The 23,531-nt window shown below is 42.2% G+C and overlaps 1 protein-coding gene across 2 annotated transcripts; it reads left to right on the top strand.

Annotated features, from left to right (window-relative positions):
- Positions 1 to 552: 552 nt before the first annotated feature.
- On the top strand, positions 553 to 20,560 carry GINM1 (glycosylated integral membrane protein 1). 2 transcript variants are annotated; one of them, XM_076333877.1, is made up of 9 exons: positions 553 to 668; positions 9,841 to 9,900; positions 10,078 to 10,174; positions 13,061 to 13,212; positions 15,190 to 15,346; positions 16,113 to 16,243; positions 16,508 to 16,594; positions 17,675 to 17,838; positions 19,666 to 20,560. In XM_076333877.1, the coding sequence occupies exons 1-9, from the start codon at positions 579 to 581 to the stop codon at positions 19,772 to 19,774; spliced, it is 1,047 nt and encodes a 348-aa protein (XP_076189992.1). In that variant the 5' UTR covers positions 553 to 578; the 3' UTR covers positions 19,775 to 20,560. The 2 variants fall into 2 exon arrangements, with proteins under 2 accessions (XP_076189992.1, XP_076189993.1); XM_076333878.1 differs by lacking the exon at positions 16,508 to 16,594.
- The last annotated feature ends 2,971 nt before the right edge of the window (positions 20,561 to 23,531 follow it).

Genomic DNA, 23,531 nt, shown 5'->3' with positions numbered 1-23,531 from the left:
AGCTATGTGAGTAATTCTCTTATTATGCAAAGTGCTTTCAAAGGCTGTAATCATCTATTAACGGTAACGGGCGTTTGTAGGAGCAGGCACGTGTCCGCCCGTTATTCTGCAACGCCTAATTCGGGATCTTCCAGCGGCGGCGGTCCCAGGGCAGGGCAGGGCAGCGCCAGGGCAGGGCAGGGCCGGGCCCGCCCCGCCGCCGCCGCCGCTCCTGGCAGCGGTCGCAGGAGAGGACGAATTCGGCTGTTTCTCTCGCTAAACTTTTGCCCCCCCTTCCAAAAAAAGGTCATTCCCGCGCCGACACCCGCCCTCAGCGGGGAGCTGGCAGGGTGGCGTGGCCCTTTCTAGTGAAACACATGGTGCGACAGCCTGGGGGCTGCGCCCTGCCCACGGCCACCGGGGGCCAGGGAGGGAAGAGGCGGCCTGGCGCAGACCGCCGAGGGCTCCCCGGCCCGGCCCGGCCCGGCCCGGCCCCCTCCCGCCGCCTCCCCCTCTTCCTCCCGCCCCGCCCCGCCCCTGCCGCCGCCGCCGCCGCCGCTTGTTGATGTTTCACTTTGTTTTAATTCCCGGGTTGCAAGATGGAGGCGGCGCTGGGACGGCGAGAGCTGCTGCTGCTGTCGCTGGCTGCCGCGCTGCTGGGCCCGACCGCGCCGCTGCAGCTGGGCCAGGTACCGGCGGGGCCGGGGCTAGGGCTTAGGGCTTAGGGCTTAGGGCTAGGGCTTAGGGCTAGTCCCAGCCCCTGTCCCTCTGCCTCCGAGGGGTGAGCCGGACCCCGCCGGGGCGCTGGGCGGCGGCGCGGGGCGGCCGCGATTGCCTCGGCCGCAGGCTGGTACGGCTGGCCGGGAGGCATCGCCGGCGGGAGCTGCTGGCGCGGCTGGAGAAAGCGGGCGAAGCCGGTGGCACCGAAGGGCGGTGTGCCGGGTATGAGGGGTTTTTTTTCCGGCTGTAGCGCTTGGCAGCCTGAGGTCTGTTACCCCTACTTACAGTGCTTGACCTGCTGCTCAAGTACGTTTCGGTCTAAAATGTACAAAAGTGGTACAAAAGGGCAAAATTATGCATCTGCCACAAACTCAGTTACCGTGCGTGTAACGTTGCCCCCTTCCCTTTAATGTTCATTTATATAGGATTTGATATGCTAAAATAAATATCTGACAGGTTGAGGGGGGAGATGTATTTATATTATATTTTTATGCTTGTCCACCCCCATCTTGATGGTTCAGTGCTATAGAAGTGCACAGTGCATTAGGTCCACGTTTGCTCCTAGTGATTTCTGTGCTCTTGAATTGAACCAAGAAAAGGTTTTCGATGTATTGGTATATTATGGGGCATTGCACTGTCTGCTTTTCCATTCCCATACCTATGCTGTACTTTGGTAAGATTAGTTTTAAATTAAATTTGGTGGCTTTTTAAAGAATGGAAGGAATTTTTTGGGTACTACTTAGGAGATCTTCTCAGTGGGAATAAAAAGATGTGCCATGGCACTGGTGAGCTTTGACCTCTAGAATTACAGAAGAGAACTGAGTACTTCTGTCTGTACTTGAATCATGACTGAATACATCCTCTAATTTTTATAATCGTGATCTCTAAAGCATGAGATTGCAAAGAGGGAAGAGCTGTGTTGGGTTTGTTGTTTATCCAATGTGAAGTTGCTGTCATGGGAGTACATTTATTATGTCTTTTTTCCTCCACAGTTTGTTTTTGGTTTTTGGTTTTGGGTTGGTTTTTTTTTTTCGTTTTTAAGTAAGACCTTTCCAAGAAAGCCTGACAGAGGCCGTGCACTGGCACATCCTGTGCTGCAAAGCAAGATTCCTGGGCTTACTTCCTGGTTTCTGCTACTCTGTATGAACATTTGAAGAGAGATCTGCTTAGCTCTGATTTCAAAATGGGGATCTAGATCTTCAGACACCTGTAAAAGTGCATCTGTGCTTGAAGTCAGGTGCTCTAAAGAGAGCAGAGAGAGCTCAGTCCTCAGGTACTTTGCTTATGCCTCAGAAAGGGAGCGCTAGCTTGAATTTGCCAGAAGACACATGAAGTGACAAAAGAATATAGACCTTCTCCCTAGAAACTAACCCACTTTCACACCAGAACTTCAACTTAATAGCATTAGAGTTGTTTGTCACAGCTGGCAATTGTACAAGATGTGGAGGCACATCTGTGCATGCTATCTTTGGATCTGAAAGCGTGAGTGAGCATGGCACAGGGTGCCGGAGCAGGTCCCGTGGAAACCAGCTTGGGGTCAGAAATAGAATAGTTACGTTTTAGAGTGCTAATATGGCTTGACTTAGTAACTGGGGTGTAATGCCTTATGGGCATAGCTGTGCTGTGGGGTTGAGTTTGTCCATTTGTGCCGTACTGCTTAGGTGGTCTGTCAGCTCAGTTTTTGCTAGTTGGAAGTGTCTGCACTTGTTTAGCTTTATACTGGTGTGGTGGCATAAGTATATGCAGAAAAGCTCTTTTAAGAGTCAAAAAGGGAACATAGATGTTTTTACTTTAGTATATTTTCTTTTTAAATCTCAAAAAAATAAAAACTTGTATTTCCTCCTGCACTATTTCTTTTTGTACATACAGGATCATTTTTGATGTAGAAGGAATAATACATCTTGAGAAAGTTTTGAGTAGAAGAATTGCTGGTTTTTGAGCATGACCTGGTGGCCTGATAGGAACGGAAATGCCTAGGCAGTGGGAATAGGCAGAGCGGGAATGCCATGCTGTCAGGTTGGCTTCAGAAGCCACGGGCTTAACGACAGTGGGCAGTGGGGTCAGAATAATCATGGTCTTTCCTCAGAGTGGCTTGGGAGTGCAGACTGGTTGGGAGCAGGCAGCATCAGCACGTTCAGCTTTTCTTTTACTGGATACCATGACTGTGCCCTCTACAATTCTGTGAGCCCACTGGCAGCATACTACTGATAGCTTCACATTTTGTAATTCTTGTATGCGGTATTAAAGTTTACCTCCAAGTTGATGGCCGTGATGTTACAGAAGCCATAATGGAAGGACTGGGGAAAAACCTTGAAACATTGGAATAACATTTTGTATGGCTGAAACGCTTTTGTTCAGCTCCGGAATGTGAACGCCTCCATTGTTGTGCAATACTTGCCATTTCTTAAATAAGCTGTTTTGAAAACTGGACTTTTTTTTTTTTTTTTTTTTAAAAACTAGCATGTATGTTTTGATTTTTTCTTTCTCCTCCTGAAATTTGGATGAGCAAAACTGGATTAGAGATTGATACGATATTAGACAAAGTTTAAAAAAAAAAAAAAAAAAGGCAAGGAATGATGCAACAAGACAACCAATCTTCTCATTAAAGTAACGTGGGTTTCTGGTGCAAGGTCAAGAATTAGGTTTTGTGTTTTAGAGTATCTTTTTAATGTGCTGATAGGAACTGGCTAAAAGCACAGTGGGCTGAATGCTAATGCTGTGTTGTTTGCTTACTGTGTTTGCCTCTTGATAATTTAGGTTTAGCAGTGTTCTTTCTAAATGGCTTACTTACCTACCAGACTTTTAGTTTAGTTGCCTGATAAACATTGTTTTCAGATTATTTGTTGGCTGTGAGAAACCTCTGTGTGGATGGATTGTTTCACAACAGAAGAAAGTAATCTTCACTACATCAACCATTTGAGTATGTATGCAGTGGGTGTCATGTATTTTAATCAAAGAAGAAACTTGTCAATAGTGACGTGCTGAAATGTTTCTTTCGTTGCTTTATGCCAGTTTCTCTATTAACAGCCTGGCACATGTTCTGAACTTTATGCTTAAAAGATCTGACATCATCTTTCCATGTATATTTGATTAAATTAAGGCAATATGATGCAACCATGTCCCAGTGATGTGAGATTAAGTATTCACCTTTAAAACTCCTGATAAAATATTCATAGTATAAGGTGATTTAATAGGGAGAAAGCAAAGGTGATTAAGTGTAGCAATTATATGTAGAATTATATGCCCATATGTAGGGCAAAGGAAAGGCTAAGCAATATTATACTAAGAATCATCGCTAAAACAAGGAAGGAATGTAAGTGTGCTTGTTCAGAAAAGTAAAGGAAAAGCATCATGTTAGATTTTTTATTTTAACAAAGATAGTTCAGCTTTAGTTACTTAGGCAAATACTGGATTTCATTATCTTACCCTAAATATTGTCATGCAGTTTAATAATGCCAAACCTTATTGAAGAAGAATTTGTACTAAAATTTTGTAAAATGTGAGGGACTAATCATTGTCCTGCAAACTTGTCAAGTCAAACTTGTCATGTCAAACTTGTACCATGATTATTTCTTAACTCAGTTATGCCTGACTGCAGTTAAGACTCATCCTACAACATAGCTCTGTTTTGAGTCTGATGAAAGAATTATGAGAAGCATAGGTCACAGAGCCCTGGATTGCAAATATACAGTTACACTATTTGGAGCCAGTTGTCCATCTGAGTGCCAGTGCTCAAATGGTATGAGTTTGGGTGGTAGTTTTGTTTGTCTGTTCGAACACCTTTTTCCCATAATCTCTTTTCAAATTTGGAAACAAGTTATTAATTTTGTCTTATCTGTTTGGCAAGCTTCATTGGACTTTATATTTTCCTGTCGCAAACAGGATATCTTGATAGTGCCTGTGTAGTTGCTGCGAGGGGACTGTCTGTCTTCCAAGTCTCCGTACAGTTGGCCATCTTGCAAGGCACTATGCCATCTGTTACTAGTGCTGCCCGCTCTACTTCCCACAGACCTTCTAGTGCAGAGCGAGCCTTGCCCGGACAGCCTCAATAGAGAGCAGCTGTGCTTTGAGTGGGCTGGCTGCTAGCAGCTGAATCTAGATGGGGTTTATGTGACTAATGCAGTTGTGTAGGACTTAACAGCTACCCTGTACTGGGAGAAACTGAATGGTGCACCCCATCAGGTACCCACTGCCCGTGGAAGAAGTTTTTCTGTGATTCTGTAATCAGATCTGTTTGAAGTTCTTGCGTGATTAGACCCGACAGCTTTGCCTTGTGCAGCATTTTTCATAACAGGCTAAGATTAGGTGAAATGTTCTCTGTAGATTTGTGTGGTATTGGTATGGGGAGTCTTTAAGAATTAATGAATGTTCCCTTTTAACTTATGCCAGATGCTTTATATTCTTTGCTGCCATCTTGCTCTTCTGCTACTACTGTGATTATACTGCCCCACTTCACACTCCTGGGTTCTGTTGCAGCACATGGTGAAAGAGAAAAGATGAGAAAATGATCACTACTTGCCTATCTCTATTGGTCCAAGTTCACAAAAATTCACTAGTTCACTGTAATGTATGTCGCCACACTGTTACTGCTCTTGCCTAGCTGTCCTGGAAGAGAATGACATACATTTGTGGTAGAAGTGCTGTCCTCTTTACAGGTACTGTGGCCATTACCACTGTAAATATCACTGCCAGAGCACTAAAACAGTGATGAGAAATTGTAGGAAAACTCAGGAGAGACATCTGCATCCTGTAACAGCGTTAAGAATGATGGGGCCATTTTTAGCGTAGAGTTTTGTGTGAAGGCATTCAGCAGCACAGGAGGGGATAAGGTGCTGTGAATGATGGAACGGGTGTCAGTGGTAAGCTGGAAGCACAACCTGTTTCCTAGGGACCTGAATTGCTTCTTGGGGCTGTCCTTTGATTCTGACTCTGTCAAAGTGCAGCTTTCTCAAATATTCCAGTGAATTCAGGACCTTTTAAATTACAGGACTGTCTGAAATTTGTGTGAACTTTCATTATATTATTAATACTGAAAAGTGTATTATAAGTTATACAAACAAGTTTTATACTCACAGTTCAGGCTTCTCCAGAACTTGACAGTGCAATATTATGGATTACTGCAGAGGACCCATGTCCTGCTCTCAGTGATTTTGTTACTACAGGATTGGCTTACTACGCTTTTGATACACAAAATAAGTGATGTGGGGTTATTTACTTTTCTTAGTACTGAAGTGTATAGCCATAAGACATATCTATAAGACACTGTTGTTTTTTTTTCCCTTAAGTAGTGAGTTTTGTTATGGTAACATAAAAAAGTATTTTCTCTGTTGAAATTAGAGGATGTTTCATAATCTGTGAGTCTTCACCCCTAGGATTGGAAAGATGGGTATTTGAGTTATCAGTGGAGCACTTTCTAGCAAGTATGGCTTGTCAGGCCAGGTACTTCATCGTGAAAGCATGGTACAAGAGCTGTTGGCCTGCCCAGCCTGTTTCCCTCCCAGTTTACAAGCATTAACAACGTATGGCTCTTGAGCACTTATTCATGAGCAGATATCAAGGGGGTACCAACCGGGGTTGTGTTAACAGGGGGAATGCTGTTCATCACCCATTCCCTGCTGGGGGTGGAAGTGAGCCAGCTGGGATGGTGCTCTGCTCTCCTGTGAGCTGCTTGCAATAATCCCTTCCTCTTTCCCTCAGTCCTCCTGCCTGGCTTTTCATTGTGTTTGGCACGCATCTGGTGGGTCTTGCTCTCATGTAGATTTTGGTATGAGGTGTGTAGGGTCAGGAAGATTGGCCGCAGCAGGACCCATTGAGTTTTGGGTGCAGCACTGCAGGAGAGACCGGTGGGAAGCCATGGGAAGACAGCAGTGAGGAACTCACCTCCAAGGAAAGATTACGTGAGCTGGGAACATTAGCATAAATTCAGGAAGAGTGAACTGGAGGACTATTATTTTCCATGGGAAGATATTGTGAAGAGTAATGAACAACCTGTTCATAAATTGCAGCAAGGAAGCTTCAGGTTAGACATTAGGACAACTTTTAATGTTAAAGCTAGCTGAGCGCTAAATAGTAGTTGAAGAGAGCATGAAATTTTTGGATGTCACTGGAGAGCTTTAAGAATAAGTTAAATTAACATCTGTCAGGAATGACATCAATATAGTTGGTCCTGACTCTGGAAAAGTTGGTCTTCCTTTGGTCCTTGAGATGTTTCTGTATCAGTTGGGGAACATTTGGAGCAAGAATAATTGAAAACATTATTTGTTAATGCCAAAACTTTGAGATCTATTTGAAATGTTTCTTAGCAAGACTGGCACCAAGTCTTTGAGACTGCTTAGTGAAGAGGCAAAACAGAAACATACGACAAATCAGGAGAATGGATGTATAGAACGTGGGAAGTCATCAGTAGAAGAATTTGTTGGATCTGGATGTGAGCAGACCGGTCACGGGACTGGCAAGAATACCAGCTCTCCATTGATTGTGAACACAAAACTGCAAGGGTCATGGTGTAGCCGCTGTAGCGGAATATTAATCATTGCTCTAAGTTATCGAGCAACTTTATGAACCTGTGCCGTTCAGAGGATGCGCCATCACCTTGCTTCTGGTCAGAGGGAGATGCTGCGAGGACAGGCAGACTGTGCAGCAGAGCCAATCCAACAGCCTGTGGCCGTCAGAGCAAGTAGCCCAGCTCCTTCCTCCCAGCTGTGTGCTTGCGTCTCTTGTGCTTGTCTGGCTCTTCCTTGCTTGTCGAACTGACAGAAAAACATTCCATCAAAAAAAGGGAAAGTTTTCCTGACAATGTAGTGAGCTAAATTGGCTCAAAGGGAAGGATGATGTGCGGGCAAGGAGGGATCTACACTGTCTCTTTTAGTGGCAGAGGCAGCAAGCTGTTAAGCTGTCTTACTTGTCTGCACGCTATGATCTATTTTTTGTAACTTTGACAGCACTGAAGTGATCCACTGAAATATTTTAATTTCTTAAACATGTAATACGCTCTTCAAGTGGAAGTTTTAAGTATGTACTGGAATTCATGACTGTGCTTGTGGATACTACGTCAACAGAATTGGCAGCTGTTGTGAAGAAAATTAATCATCGCATACATAGCTCACTTTGTACATTTAACGCTCAATTGTTGAGCACATCTATCTTGCCCCATGCCCTTCGTTTTTAAATAAAGCATTTGATTTAAAACAAAAATCTAGGGGGGAATTTTCCGTTTTTTTTACAGCAGTTACAGGCTATCAGTCGTTTCCTTTTTCTTGTAATCTCAGTGAGTCACTTTGCAGATGTTGAAAAAAGATTGCAAAATACTTTCTGTGGAAAAGAACTGAAATTTCATTTAAGGCTTAAAAACTGAAGGAATATTAAGACTGCCTGGAAAATCCATCTTTTGGGCCCTTTGAATCCCCAGAAAACAGAAAAACCTGAGAAGTCATGACACAAGGTTTTGGTAATCTGTTAAGCAGTTTGTGGGTGTAAGGGAAGTACAGCTCTGAATGATAGATAAAGAGCTAAAAGTCCATCGGGTTTTTTTTTTTAATATACAGAATTCTTAGATCTTGAGAAGAAAATAAGTGGTTTGAGGAAGTTACAGGATGACAGAATAGATTACATCCTGTGATTATATTATTGATCTGGTTTATATTTTCAGTAACAGACTTCCAGTTCTCTAAGTAAGTTGGTAATTTTCATTTACTTTGAATAGCTAGGATTTAAGTTTTGAAGAAAAGTCAGTATAAACACCTGTTTCCTAGAAAGGGCATTGAGAGAGAGATTTCTCTTTGGTCTCAGTGGCCAGAGAGTTTTCCTACTGATTTGACAAATGCATCTGAAGCATCAATGACAAGTAATTTCCAACCAAAAGGTTATCTGTGTAAGATTTTAAACCATGCTTCTCATGATGCCAGATTTCTGCTGAATCAGATTTGGATGTTGTTTTTCAGTTTTTGGTAATCCTGGCTACCTGCGTATACTGATAAACACCCGTTGTTTTAAGGAATTTTTTACATTATAGTTACAATTCAGAAGCTCTCTGTTCATGAATTGTGACTATATTGTGCTAGGTACTGTACATTTATAGTATTTCCTGCCTGAAAATTTAGTGTTTTATAAAAATACCAAACAAAAAGCCTTTTTATGTATTGAGTTTTTTTAATTTATTTTAAATTCTGGGGAAGTTCAACTTTCTATTGAGACATGACTCACTTTTTAGCTGTTAGTTGTGAAACCATGACTCAAACACAGAGCTAAAGAAGATGCTGTAGGTATGGAGAGGTTTTCTAGAGGAAAATGAAACGTGATTAGAATAATTTAAGGCTCCCAAAAGACAAATGAGGAGCTTAATATTATTTTTGAAGAGGTGACTCAGGAAAGCAGTGTGGCAATCATTACTTTTGGCTATATCCAAGAGAGGTTTGGCTGTTGTAAGTAGGTTTTGTCAGGGGCAGGCCTGGGAGATTTAAGGTCCCATCTGCAAAAGAGCCCCTGAAATTACAAGGGTGAAATCAGAGGACAGAACGAGTCAATAAATTACAGCAATTAGGGTTTGAAAGAAGGAAGCAAATCCCCATTAGCTGTGCGTTTGGAGGTGTCCCATGTGGTGTAATTTGGGAATGATAACCAAAGAAAAGAAACAGCATTACTGCTGACACTGAAAAAACAGAGTGTTCTTTAGTATAGGCTAATGTGTATTAAATTATACTTCACCTTGAAGACTAAGTTAAAAAACATTTACAGAGAATCTGATTTGCACCTTGTATTGTCTTATTTTTCAGCTAATATGAGAGACTTCTTTTCCATTATATCCATGTGAAACAAGTTCTCCTGAGAATTTAGCTTGATTATTATTATTATTATTATTTTATCTTGATTTTAAAAAGCCCTTTATACATAAGGGGATGCAGCTGTCATTCTTTCTCATCAATCCTCTCTATTAAAAAGAGAGGGAAAAAAACCCCCAACCCTTACATGAAACAAGTAAGTGTTTTCCTCTTTCTTCCGTCTGCTGGATAGAAAGCCTGGAAATGTACTCTGGGGATTGTACGTAGTCATTCTGTCAGGACAGTGTGTGAAAGCTGCCTGTGGCCTGCAGCGGCTTATGTGTTTCCTCAGAAACTTACATCTCTTCGCACTGTTGTTTTCCAGGAAACCATCAGAGTCAATGTTATGATGTTGAAAACCAATGGAGAATTTCACAAAGGACAGGTTTGTCCCATTTTTCTATTTATTCAGTGAATTAATATGCAGTGAAACAAAGTCTGCATGTGGATGCAAATACATTGCTTTGTCTGATGTCAGTCAATATGAAGTGTGTTCCTCTGAGAACAGAACGGTAGCATAGGGCCAGGAACCATACACTCATTCTGTCTGTCTTTCTTTCAGGTTGTTTTTAATATCACCTATGTTAATGGACAGGTATATCTAAATGATTTTCCTATGAAAAGCGGGGTTGCCCACATAACATGTCGAACAGTAATATGTGAGTATTCTCTTTTTTTGTGTGTGTTTCCCCACCCCACCCTGGGGTATTTGGCTTCCCTGTTATCTAATAGCGAAAGGTTACAATGGCTACATGTTCTCCTACTCTGCAAACCTGAGCATTGTAGAAGCAAATCATTTCCCAAGGTAGGATAATTTTCCTGCAAAAAGGGGTGGGAAAAAAATCTTACTGCCTTGTTCACAAGTCACATTCACATGCTTATATGTAAATGGTCTAATCTGAAATCCAGACTCTGCCTATCTTTTCAAAAGAATGTTTTGCACTACAAGCTAGACAACGTAAACAGAAGGATGCAACTCCACCCTGCTAATGGCTGTGTCCCTAGGTTGGTTGGCATATATCCAAAAAGAGATTCAATAACAAAAGTATGAATTATTGTTAGGAAGATCTTTTAATTATCTCATTTCTGTGTCTATTGGACAAGCAAGTTTCTGCTGGATGGGATATTATAGCACAAATACTGCGGTTTTGCTAGTGTCCTGCAGTGGTTAATTCCTTTGACTTATCTTGAAACTGCTATTTTTTCCAGTGATGCAATGCTACACCTTTTGTGAATGACCAGAAAGTACTGTGATTTTTCTGAGATACACAAAGCATACTGTATAATTAATTAAACAAGGGCCATTATGCTTATTTGATTTAAGCTTCTGTTGTATTCAGAATCATCTCCTGGTGGATCAGGTGCAGTCAGTCTCTAGCTTGGTTTCTGAGGTCATCCTCTCCTTACAATCAGACATTTACTTAGAAAGTACTAATGCTTTTTCTAAATTGCTTCTCTGAGCCATGACCTTGTTTCTTGAACCCTTCCTTCCCAAGCATGATCAATTATTAATTTGACACTGTTTCTTTTCTAGAGAGGGAGAGCAGTAATTCACTTCTCTTTCTGGGACAGTTATGTTCCTATTGCTTCTACTTTTTCTATCCTAGGGTAGAAAAACATGGCAAAATGCCATTTACCTGCAAGATATTTGACTCCAGAAAAACAGAAATTATTTTATTGACTAATTCTGAGAGATACTGAGCACTCTACCGTAGTTCCTATTAATTTCCCAAACCATAGTTGTATAGCTTGCAGTGACTACAATTACGAATGTGAATCTGAAACAGTGAGAAAAATACTGATATGGCCTGGGAGCTAGGAACCTGGAACTCTCTATCTCCGTGTTTGGGTCTGAGTCCTCAGCACAGTACCTCTCTCTGTTATCTGTAAAGTAATGCTTATACTATTTAGTTACTAAATCCTTGATGACAGATTCAGATAGTGTTTGGAAAATGCTAAAGGAATATCGAGATACTTCTTACCTGTTAACAGAGGGGAAAAATACTCCTGAATGTATGTAAAAGCCAAACGAGCCAAATACTCATGCTCTTGAGCATTAGAGAGGAGACCAAGTCTCCTGAATGGTATTGTCTTGACACTGTTGTCAGATCATGCCTGGCACCTATATCCCCACTTGAAGTTCCCACAAACGTCAGTTTTGGAAGTGCAAGTGTCTTTCGCTCCTGCTGAATGCAGTGGGGATTGAGCAGCCTGACACATGAAAGGTTGGGACCACAGGGAGCTTCAGCTACTTGGCATCTTTCAGGCTTTGGTCCTTTAATGTATGCTTGCTGCTGTAAGTCAGAAGACATTCAGCAACGGGGTTAGTGCTCTGGCTCACACCTATAGGGAACCCTTCTCTTTCTCTCAAACCTTTGTCTCTCCTTCTGCCACTTATTTTCGCAATGGAAGATATTGCTAAATGATGCCAAAAAGTATTTTTCTATATTTAAAATAAGCAAAATAGCTTTATGAGGAAAGGGGTAATTGCATAAAAGTCACGAACATGCCGAGTTGTTACTGTGTAACTGAAAGACGCTAGTCCGACATTCTTCCACTTGCCTCTTAGGCTCAGCACTGCAAGTGACTCACAGCACTCGCGGCTTAGAAACAGGGGCCAGTTCAGTCTCAGTTCATGTGCCTTGCTCTCTGCATGCTGGAGAGATGTGTCACCTCCACTCTTGCACTTCTGCAGCACGTCAGTTCCAGTGTGCCCTCACCTGTAGTAGAGGCATGGTAGCTGGGAAAAGGATACTAGCTCTGTGCAAAAACACCTAGGGTAAAAAGGCAGTTCTCTGTGTACTTGTGGAGGAATATTGGGTTGTTGAAATAGCTGAAAGCTTTTGGGTAGGAAGAGAGTCTGAGGCGTCACGGTCACATATGAAAACGGGGGGGGGGGGAGGGAGAGAAAACATGTATGAGGGAACTGACATCTTGAGTAGTGTATGCAGTGTGTGTGGAAAAGAGCATATTTGTTTCTGTATTGAGAGGAAGGGGAACTTTGTGCGGATCAAGATGTTTACACAGGTGGCTGGCTGGGCTGCAGCATTACTCTTACGAACTCCTTTGGACAACTGAAATAAGAATGCAGCAATAGTGAAGCCAAAGCGTGCTGCTTCGAGTGCTTAAATGCAAACCTCAAAGGCGGGGATGCAACATTGTTTGTGAGCTCCCTCAGTCTGCGGATCACACAGCACTGCTGTTGTCTGCTATGTTATATCGTGAGACCTGCTCCAAGGTTGAGCTGGTGATACACTGGTAAAAAATCATGGCATCTGTTTGCCATGTTGCCCAGATTACTACTGCTTATAACAGCAGTTACTGGAAGTGTTAAGGACGTCAGCATAGTACAGACTTACGTACAACTGTTCAGGCATCTCTGGTTTGATGCTAGTGGTCCTCTGTAGTTGTAATGACTTTTCCATTCAGATGCTACGTGTGCAAAGGCATCTATGTCAGCGTTGCAACTGTTTGCCCTGCGGTTGTATACTGCTTTCTGGTTGGGGTGGTTTCTCTTTGAAAACTGTGACATTGTGTTTTAACAGTGGAGAATGGAAACTTGGATAACTTACCAGACCAGCAGCGCCTGGGAACCGTCAGTGTTCGCATCATGGTTCATGAGTGGCCTTTGGCATCCAGTTCTGATTTGCAGCTGATTGTCATTCAGGAAGAAGTGACAGAAATTGATGGAAAACAGGTAAAAAACCCCCCCAACATTCTGCTTGTTTTTAATTTAGGAGAAGCAACTAGTTACCAAGGATTAAAAGGTTTACATGTGTCTGGCTGGTGGTTAGAGCACCAAGTATATAATCTAATGCTAGCTAGCACAGTACTGAGGGAGATAATACCAATCTAAGTTGCCTGTATAGTAGCGGGGGTGTTTCATAAGGAGACTTCAAGTTTTAATTATTAAAATACAAATAGAAGCATGAAGTGTTGGATGACTTTCCCTTAAGCTTGTTAGAGTATCATTAACTCTGTCACATGCTCTTTCAACACATGCATTTATGCAAGCAAAGTCAGATTCACAAGCAATATTTCATTTACAAAATAATGTACAAAATAAATAAAAGGGGCATGGGCTCGTTCTGAGTCCTGAGGTTTTCCTCATTGTTTATTCCAAGCTAACAAAGCGTTTCAAGCATGTAGCATGGGGAACAGCTTGCAGCAGCAAACTCTTATGGCAGGTGGGCTTGTTGTGAAAACCCACAACACCTGAGAGCTTAGCCTTAGAATATTTTGCATGTAAGATAATGAACTCATTTGAATAAAAATCTTGATAATGAACATGGATTTTGAGATGAACAGGAAAAAAAACCCCCAAATTCTAACTGTATTTGCACAAATACCAGCGAATGTGAGGGGTTACAATTCTAGCTGAGGTTGAAATGTGCAGAACTGAGTTCTCAAAATCACCTGTAAGGTATAGTTATTTTTCCAACCAGAGAGGTTCTGGAGAGAAGATACAGCTGCTGAAGCCAGCAAAAGTGTCAAATTTTTGTTTCAGTACATGTCTGCATCTTGCATGTGGCCAGGCTCTTTTGACGCTGGCTTATGTTCTGCTGCTCTTTTTTTATAAAGGAGAATGATGATAATAGCATTGATCCTTAATTAATTGCATGCTCAGCATGTAGTATTTTTTACAGGGATCTGCATCGTGTCAAAATTTCACTCTGTTAATGAAAAATCCCATTGGGAGGTTTGAAGCTTTTCTACTGAGGTGTTTATCCCACTGTTAGGAGGCTAATATATATCCTGGTTTGGTTCAGTTGTTACACAATAGCGTTGTATTTCAGATTTCAAACTAGACATCACAATGCATTTCAGATTTTCATAGGGACCTGGTAAGAACAACCAGAAAGCTAATGCTGTTTCCTTAATTGTTCCTTTAGGTCAAAAGCTTTCAATCTTTCTCATTAGTTATCAGCTGACAGTAACGATCATCTGTTTCATGACATTGTTCTGTGCATGTTCAAAGCAAAAGCAGACCGTTGGTTGGTCTATGGCTCTGAAAGCATGAGTGAAACTGTATCACATGCTGCATTCCTCTTTTGTTAGTTATATTTCTATGTAGCAGTTATAATTATGGTCACAAACACTCTGGATTTCTGTCAGTTCTTGGCCTCACGATGCGGTTATTGGTGTTACTAGGAGTCATGCTGAATGTGTTCTATATAAGCGATGCTTGCAGTGATTGTTAAGTGAAATGGGTCCAGTGCATCACTGGAGGAGGAGGAAGAAAACTATTCTTTTGGTTGTTGAAAAAAAGCAACATTACTGCAAAAGCAGAAGTGTCAGTCTTGCCTCGGCAACACTTTCAATGTTTGCAAGTGCTCTTTCACTAGGTACTTGAGTTTTCCATGCCCTAAAATGCCTCCCTGAAAGAGGATCGTAATGAGCTATGTAAGACTTGGTTAAAAGCCCATGGAGTGACTACCACATGCTTTTGCAGAGAGAGAGAGAGAGAGAGGCCCAGTCTGTTCAGCATATTTTCTAATGTGGTATAGTCTATAGAAGTGTGGTAAGTAAAAACAAAGAATACTAATTCATGTTTTAACATCCCTATGTCTAAATCTTAATGGCTTGGAGTTTTCTGTGATGTATTGGTTTTCTCTGCCAGCCTACTTCACTCTTACTTTAAACTCAGTAATATCAACGTTTGCATCTCTTGTAGGTTCAGCAGGAAGAAGTAACAGAAATAGATATTTTAGTAAAGGACCTGAGGGTACTGAGACATTCCAAGTACACTGTCCCTTTGAAAGAGAGCATGCTGTATTCCATCCCAAGGGACAACGACATGTTATTTACACTTCCCAACCTCTCAGGAAAAGGTATCTCTCTTAGCTGTTACATATTATTTTTATCCATAGTTGATGTATTGCTTTACAAGGGTGAAAGGACATCATTATTCCTGTGTTTTACATAGTGAAACAGTTTCTTTGTTAACAGGGAAGTGTTTTGTTTTATGTCATTTGTTTTGGGTTTTTTTTTAAATGCCTAAATTCAGTTCTTCTACATTCTAGGTATTTTGTTTGTTTTCAAATCTGTTCTCCTTTGAAGCACTTGGTACTTGTCAATCTGCAACCCAGACGTCCCACAGGAGTGACTTTTTCTCACAGTGCTATGATGGAAGTTTCTCTAAAGCTCCCCCTTTTTTCTGAGAATGAAAGAGAAAACTGGAGAGGAAATACCTGTCTGGGTCACTTCCAAACCAGAGAATAGTTTTATGTTATTAAACTTGAATAACTTAAAAGCAAGAGAAGTTATTTGATGCCTTAATCTTACTTGTTTTGTTTAATCAAAAACTCTTAAGGATTTCATAGGAAATGAATATTTTGATCTAGTGCATCACCTTTTAATCTGGCGACAGCCGAAATTTACAGCTAAGGGCACAGCTAAAGGCTGCACTGTAACACTGCTTCTGCTTCTTATCAAGTTCACTACCGAAGTAAAAAAAAAAGTCAGCCTTCCGTGTCCTTGCTGTAAATGTGTGAGAACTGTACCATAACTATAGAAATGCAGCATGTCTTTGTTTTCCTGAATAGTGAGTCAAATAAAAAGCAAGCCCCCGCACTAAATCTAGCTTTTCTTCTTCAGATACTCAAGATCCACTGCAAACTACCAGTCAGTACCTCATCCGGCAAGTAGAAACTACAGTAGATGAAGAGACATTACCTGGCAAGTTACCAGAGACCCCTCTTAGGATAGAACCTCCATCTTCTTACAAGGTAGTTTGGTTGGTTGGTTGTTGGAATTATTAGTATATACCTTTAAAGACTGCTCTAAAAAGGGGAGACGAGATTTCCCCAGAGGTGAAATGCATACAGCTTGGTGACATTTCTAGGAGGAAAAGTTGTAGTAACATACTGCAGATAGAGCTGAATGTTACTCAGTATTACAGTTTGAGGGAATAAACTTCCTTCCCCATTTTTAGTATTGTCTACAGAAACACATACAAATACTGTATTTTCCTCCTTTGTGGATTTTTACAGAACAAACCAAACAAACCCAGCATTGTTAGGATTCAGAGAGCGGGTTTTCCTCATGTAAAGACCAAACACAACATCCATTTAAAGATGGTAAGAAGGTATATAACGTTCCTAGGCTTTTGTCTGTGGTCCTTTATTTTTAATTTGAAAAAAAGCAACGTAGTGTGTAATAACCAATTTCCGGAAGACAGAATTGCCATTCCTACTTAACCTAGTATTGACTTCTGAGTACTGTTTTGCTGCTTTGTATTTCTTAAAGACCAGGATTTTCTATTGTGTGAGGTATCTGACGGTAACTGACTTCCACAGAAGTCTAAGAAATCCCCACAGCCAACCACTAAGAAGAACAGACTTTTACAGACATACTCTAGGAAACATAAAAAAACAACAAACTTCCTGAATTACCCCTTAGCAGTGAGAAATTGTTGGTTTTTTTCTACTCCAGTAGGAATCAAATGGGTTTCTAAATCCTGCAACCTTCTGACCTCACAGACACCTCATGACAGTGAGTTGTGATATTTACATTATACCAAGCTAAGCATTTATAACAATTTCAAATATCATTTAGCTTTAAAATACATCCGTTTTTTCTGACTCTGCTTGAGTGCTTACCCCTCTGGGAGATGGGCCGTTGGTCCCACCCACTGTAAGAAACACCGTAACAGCTTGAGAAGTTTCAGTTCCAGATTAGGTAAGGATGGGCCTGACGGCTGCCTCTGTGGCTGAAAGAAACGCTTTATAACCTACTGCTGAGACAGGAGGGCCAAAATAGTAAGCTGAAAGTTATGGATAGGCTAGAGGAGGTGCTACCCCTCTCCTGGGCTGTCAGTAACCCTTTCCCTGCTGTACACTGCCATGGTGTCACGGCTTCTCTACGCCTAGGCCAAATAGCTCACCCTTCACCTGCTCTGTTCAAGCGTCCTTTATTTTCCAAAGTGGCCTTTCTTTTCAGGGAACTCTGCTAGGATGAGCAGAGAACTAAACCTTCCAAACTTTGTAGAAGAAAGAGGTCTGAGTCGCCAGTCAATTCCATCCTGCTTTTACGTATGTTTAAGCACACATGCATTTAAGTAAAACTGTCACCATGTAATGCGATTCACCAGTAGCTACAAAAACTGCACTTGCTATGTTTTGCAACCCATCTTTTCATTTTTACTTCTTTGGTTGTAGGTGATGTGCCAGTGGGTGGAAGACTTGAGAAAAGGGTTGTGCAGATTCTGGTTTCGATCTTTACCCATCTTCTTTAGTTTGATGGAAGTCATTGTAGTTGGAGTTGTTGGAGCAGCTCTTATTCTCAAAGTCTTAAAGGTGATTTTCCCTTCTTGTGAAAACAAGTAAGTAATTTTTGCTATCTTTTTTTTCTGTGATGAAGGCAAAATATTAACTAAAAAGTCTTTCAAGAAGCAGCCCTGTTCTGTAGGAAGACGATGGCAACAATTCAGTGAAAAGGCTGCCAGTAACTTTCCATTCCAAGTGACCTTTTGACACATAGGCATTTCAGAGGAACATGGGAAAATCTTTCATTGGAAATGTCTTTAGCTTGGCTGTCATACTGCCAAATTTTCATCAAGTCTTCTAAGGACTACGCTGGGAGACACCATTAACATAGCTCCGAGAGAGGAGGGTAGAAGCTAGAGCTAAACAATTCCAACAGCTCTAAATCTTTTCATACTCCTACTGTGTTGGAGTTATTGCAGTAATTGTGAAAGGCCCCAAATTTGGCTTTGCAAATTTGTACGGGAATTCTCCAAGGAGGAGCTGCCTATGTAGGCAGCTTACAAGCCATAGTAATTGGTGCTAGCATCGGTGGCAAAAGGTCATAAATAAAGTTGGTTGACTGCAGATGACTTTATTCACTCCATCAGTGTGTTGCCAGCAACACTAATATTTTTCAGAGAAGCAAGCTCTCAAAACAAGGGGTGGAAAGATGAATTAGTAACTGCAGCTAAGAAACCAGGATAGATTTAGTGCTGGAATGGGCAAGCATGTACATTTTAAAGCAACCCAAGTCAGTTCTGGAAGACCTTGGAACCATACATTCTTTCAGGAGAAGTGACTGACAGCGTAGCACGCTTCACAACCCACAACAAGAACAGCTGATGTCTTCAAATGCAACTGACCAGCTGTGCTTCTGAATGGGCCTGAGCACGGTTAATTTATGTATCCGCCCAGGGATACAAGTGGCCTTAGTCCTTCTGACAGAGCTAGAAAAATGGAGGGTTGGAAGATCAGGAAGGTTGGAAACTGCAGTGACAAAAGAGACCATGCTTCCCCCGACACTTCACAAAGCACGCTGTCAGTTTGGAGTACTTCTTGTAACTAACTTGTTAGAGCAGGAAAAGTGAGACACTTTGTACCCCCCACAGCAATAAGTAGCTTAACACTGCCACGTGTGAAACTTTGAACTAAGAAGAACGAGGAAGAAAATTCTAATCCCCATAAACTGTTCAGCAAAGCCTCTGATGGCCTGTCGGTGGCAGAGGTCAGTACAGAGCAGAGGAACCAGCCTGCAGTAATTTCCAACTGGAGAACGCGGGCCTTGTGCATGGCTTGTCAGAGCATTTCAAGAAATTGTAACACTGGAAGGATGGGCCTCCCCCCCTTTACAAAAAAAACCCCAACAAAACCCCAGAACCCCACAGTCATTTTCTTGCTACCTGTATAAAGTGGTCCTGTAAAAAGCGGTAAAGGTTTAATTCTAACAAGAATGAGCGGGTGGTCTCATTTGGTGAATGAGACAGTTGTGGACGTGCGTCGGACCTCATCCCAAGTCCTTAATGCCATTCTGCAGTGCCCTGATAAAACTAGAGGCTTTAGCTAGTCTTAGAGAATGAGGTGCAAGAGCCTGACAAAGCAGCTCCTGACAGCAGGCAGTTTTAGGCTACTGGGAAATTGAACATAAAGAGCCCACGCTGCTGATATTTCAGATGTAGAAACTGGGTGAAGCGACCCCTCTGAAACCACAGCTGGTACGTTTTGGGAGCAGTTTTCCATCAGGTTTTCATTCTGGCTTCGTAAAAGAGCTATTATGAGGGTAATACTACTTACTTGATGCATTGATTTAAACTAAGTCTGGGGAGGTTGAGAATAAATCTAACTTTTAGAGCACAAGATTGTTTTGTATGTTATTTTCTAATGCCAGGTAATCATCTTCCTTTCAGAGGCATCCTTCTCTTGGATCAAGTTGGCTTTGTACCCGCAATTACCATCGGCTTGCCTTCAGACCTTCCAGACGGGAAAAATAATTTAGATGAGAAAGTGTGTACTTAATACTGTGTTTACTTTGGAGTTACTGCTTTTTAAAAACAGATTTTTAGTTGACCTGAAATTTGGCACTTGATCTTAATACCTTGTTTGTTTCTTACTAAGAAAACTAAGTCAGTTGATTAATTGGTAAAGGGACACTCAGGCTGAGACCCAAAGCTGACTTCCCTGTGCCTCTCTGTAAACATGCAGCCTTTTCAGAAGCGTCAAAATAAAACAGCTTTCCACCCTGAGGGCTACCGTTGGTTTCAACTTCTGTGAAGTCACTTTTCCACACCTCAGACAGGATGCTGGCTGCCTTCACGCCCATGGAGAAACCAGGTCAGCTACCCTGAATAGCGAGACGATGAAATTCGGGGTGTCCTGAAGCCTCCAGATAGCATGCTTCAGAAAAGGACAAAGGAGCGCCACAAACATTAGCTGTGCCTGCGAGCCTAAACAAAGCTGCCCGACCTGGTCTCAGGTCTCTCAGGCTTGAGCGTGCCTTGCAAGGAAAATATCACTACCAAACGTTTGTGTTACTCGAGTAATTTGACATTTTATATATGCAAAACAAAAACTAAAAAGGCAGATTTCTGTTTCAAGCACTTTACACTTTTATGGCCCCTTCCACTCATAAAAATTGTTGGCACTTGTACATGATGTGCTTTTTGTATCTGACGGCAGTACTATGTGAAGTCTCAAAAGAAAATTCTACAAAAGTACTGGCTTACTATTGCTAAGTAGGCCCAGCCTGCCCATGCTGATTTGTACTGTTAACATTTTTCAAATAAACATGTAAATTGTTTATTAGACTGTGTTCATGTGCGCATCTATATTTAGTTACATAAAACAGCAGTTTGCCAAGTGTGTTTGATGCAGGGTACTACTTACGAAAATTGTCAGAAGAATGACAAGGGAAAAAAAAAAGGGGAAGCTTAACTACCTGGCATTAGACTGAGCACGGTTACCATTTGAGTGATCGGAATTATCCACGTTCAGCTTAAGTGTTGCAGTGAGGGAGGAAAGCTAGGATTTCCAACCACACACCCCCCCCTTAAGGAAAGATTATCCTAAGTTTAAGGAGATCTCTGAGTTACTTGGATATGTGTCCTTACAGCTGGTCTGTGACAGGAACAACTCAAGAGTTGTCCCAATAAACTGACAGCACTGCGGTGGGAGAAGAAACATTTCTAACACTGAACTGCCTTGAAAAAAACCAAAACAGAAGCCAGCAGCGCAGCGTGGTATACGTCAGCAGAAGATAACAGGGATGCTGCTCAAGCTTCCTTTTTCTGTTTTTTAATTTAATTTTTTTGTTCTAGTGCCTTGTGGGTTTGTACTTGGCATTTACTTCCTCAAGCTCAGTGTCATTAGAGCGTAGGATCCCAAACATTTGCCAGATACCCAGCCAAGGAAGGGTGATAGAAGCAGGGGACGTGTCACAACTGGCCGGGTGCTTCAGGCAGGTGTGGAGCCATGAAACACTCGAGCAGGGCAGCTGCTCTGCTGATCCGGAATGAGTGGCGGTGACTGACATCCCTGGAGCCCCAAGCAGTGCTTTCCAGGGCCGTACCACAAGAGAGCCACCATCATGGTAACGTAACCACGTAAGGCAGAGGCGATGCTGGAGCTACAGAGGCATCTCAATTAAGAATGCAGCGTAGTGAAAGAAAACACATGACACAGGGGCAGTTGTCATCCATGGCTAAACGGGAAACCGCTGAGACTCTAGCACCGGAGTGGTGACTGCACAGACAAGAGGAACTGTTGAAGCAAGTATTCAAACAGTCGTAGACAAACTCCTCTTCCATGTATGTGGAAATTAATGTTCTTTCCACTTCATGAACATAGCCCTGGCCCCTTCATTAACGTAGCTCAAATAGAAGTGGTGTATAAGGCTGAAGTTTAGCTTCTTAGAAAAAAAAATATCAAAACCAACCCAAACAAACAAGGAGTAGGATGGACACGCTACACGACGGTTCTTCCTTACTGCACAGGCATAGTATGAATTGCAACGCAGATGGAAATCTGGCAGCTGTTAGCACGTGCTCTGTGCACCCCTACTTACGAAACTGTAAACCGAGCACCTGCACAGCAACAAGAGACTTGACTCTAAACACCTGCAACATAAATAAATGAGTGGTTAAGCCTCAAAAAGTGTTGGTACTGCTTCACAACTTGGCTGATTTCCATGAGCAAATTAATACTCTCTTCTTCTGTACTGTGTTCTCGAAGTTACAAAGCACAAGGGAAGAAATACTACCATCAGGTTAACGAAGTTAAATAAGTAGTGCAAATCTCGAATAAATGTATTACCGGAGAATGCCGCTATGCTATGGAGCTGGAGCTATCAAGTCTTAAAGAGTTACAGCACTAGTGCTCTGCTTTAGCATGTACGTGGTTTTCCTGAGTCATAAGTCTCACGCCTTTCACAGGAGTGCTGCTTTGAGCTGGGACCACTCTGAACCATTTGTGAAACAGTTTAGAAACTCCCCACCAGAACTAACACAGTTCGGAAAGGGCAACTGTTCTGCACGGCAGCCATCGTAGGTCTCATTTTCCCAGTACATGAGCTGATGGGGATACGGGGTCCCAGCTGGGGGAAAACAAACCAACACCCACCCTCCACTCCCACCCCGCGCAAACCCCCTCCCCTGCCACCCTCCCCCCCCCCGATGGCAGTAAGTTTTTCAGAAAGGCAACATCTCTTATCTCCTGTTCTCATGACCTGTGGCTCTCGCTGCAGCCCTTCTGTTCTGTCTCACCCTCAGAACGTCTCTCGCAGGGAGTGAAGAGGCACGGGCTGTTCCCTCCATCCAGGAGGTAGGTATCAGGGGCAGGCATCATCACCTTCCACATTCCAAAACAAAATGAACCTCTGAGCTACAGATTCAGCATCTACCACTTTTTTTTCCTCTGTCTACCAGGTATTACACAGGTGTTCGTTTTGCTCATTTAGAGCGAAGGGGGCTGGTTGAGCTGTAGAACTAGACTACCGCTTTTAAAAGGAGGTTTACTTCAGAAGTTCTCAAAATGTATCATGCTTTCAGTTTACGTGGCCCCTTACTGGACTGCTTCCAAGGACTAAAGCTTGTGTCACCATCTTACTCAGGTGACAGACTGAGTATTTTGGTTTGCTTGCAATGAATTGATTTATGAGAAGAAATCTCCTGCAACACAACTGACAGCTGTATACTCATCCTAACTTACAAACAGAAACGCAAGTATTAAGAGAACCCACTTCTTCAAAATACTGTATCTTTTTCTGAACTCTGACACATATGGCTATCCTTTTGAAAGGAAAGAAGTAAATTTGTTTTCCATTTTGGAGAAGAAAGTCTACAAATACACACACTTGTATACTCGCCTGAACATCTTCCCTTCATTTCGGGGTTCATCGTGCCAGGTCCGCCCAGGGATTCAGGAGCTCTCAACAATACCTGCATCTCAGTGTCTTACTAGATAGAGTGTCTCATCATCGGCACTGCGGAAAGTCCCTTTCCGGCGTGTCCAGCTGTCGCTCATGACATAGCAGTGAATTTTAAGTACCTTAACAAGATGTTCACAATAATGGCATTTATACAACTCACTTGCCTTCTAGTCAGGCTGCCAGTTTGCCTTCCCATTACCATTTGTCCTTTCCATCTGCCTTACAGCATCTGAAGAGACACATGGACAGGAATTCCACAGCCAGTTTCGTACAGCATGTTATCTACCAGCTGAAACAAGTCTAGGCATATCCTATCCATGAAAAAGCATGAGCTTTAGCTGTAAGCAGAAC

The sequence above is a fragment of the Aptenodytes patagonicus genome, chromosome 3, assembly GCF_965638725.1.
Source record: "Aptenodytes patagonicus chromosome 3, bAptPat1.pri.cur, whole genome shotgun sequence".
In the NCBI taxonomy this organism is placed as follows: Eukaryota; Metazoa; Chordata; class Aves; order Sphenisciformes; family Spheniscidae; genus Aptenodytes; species Aptenodytes patagonicus.
This window is presented reverse-complemented; position numbering and strand designations above follow the sequence as displayed.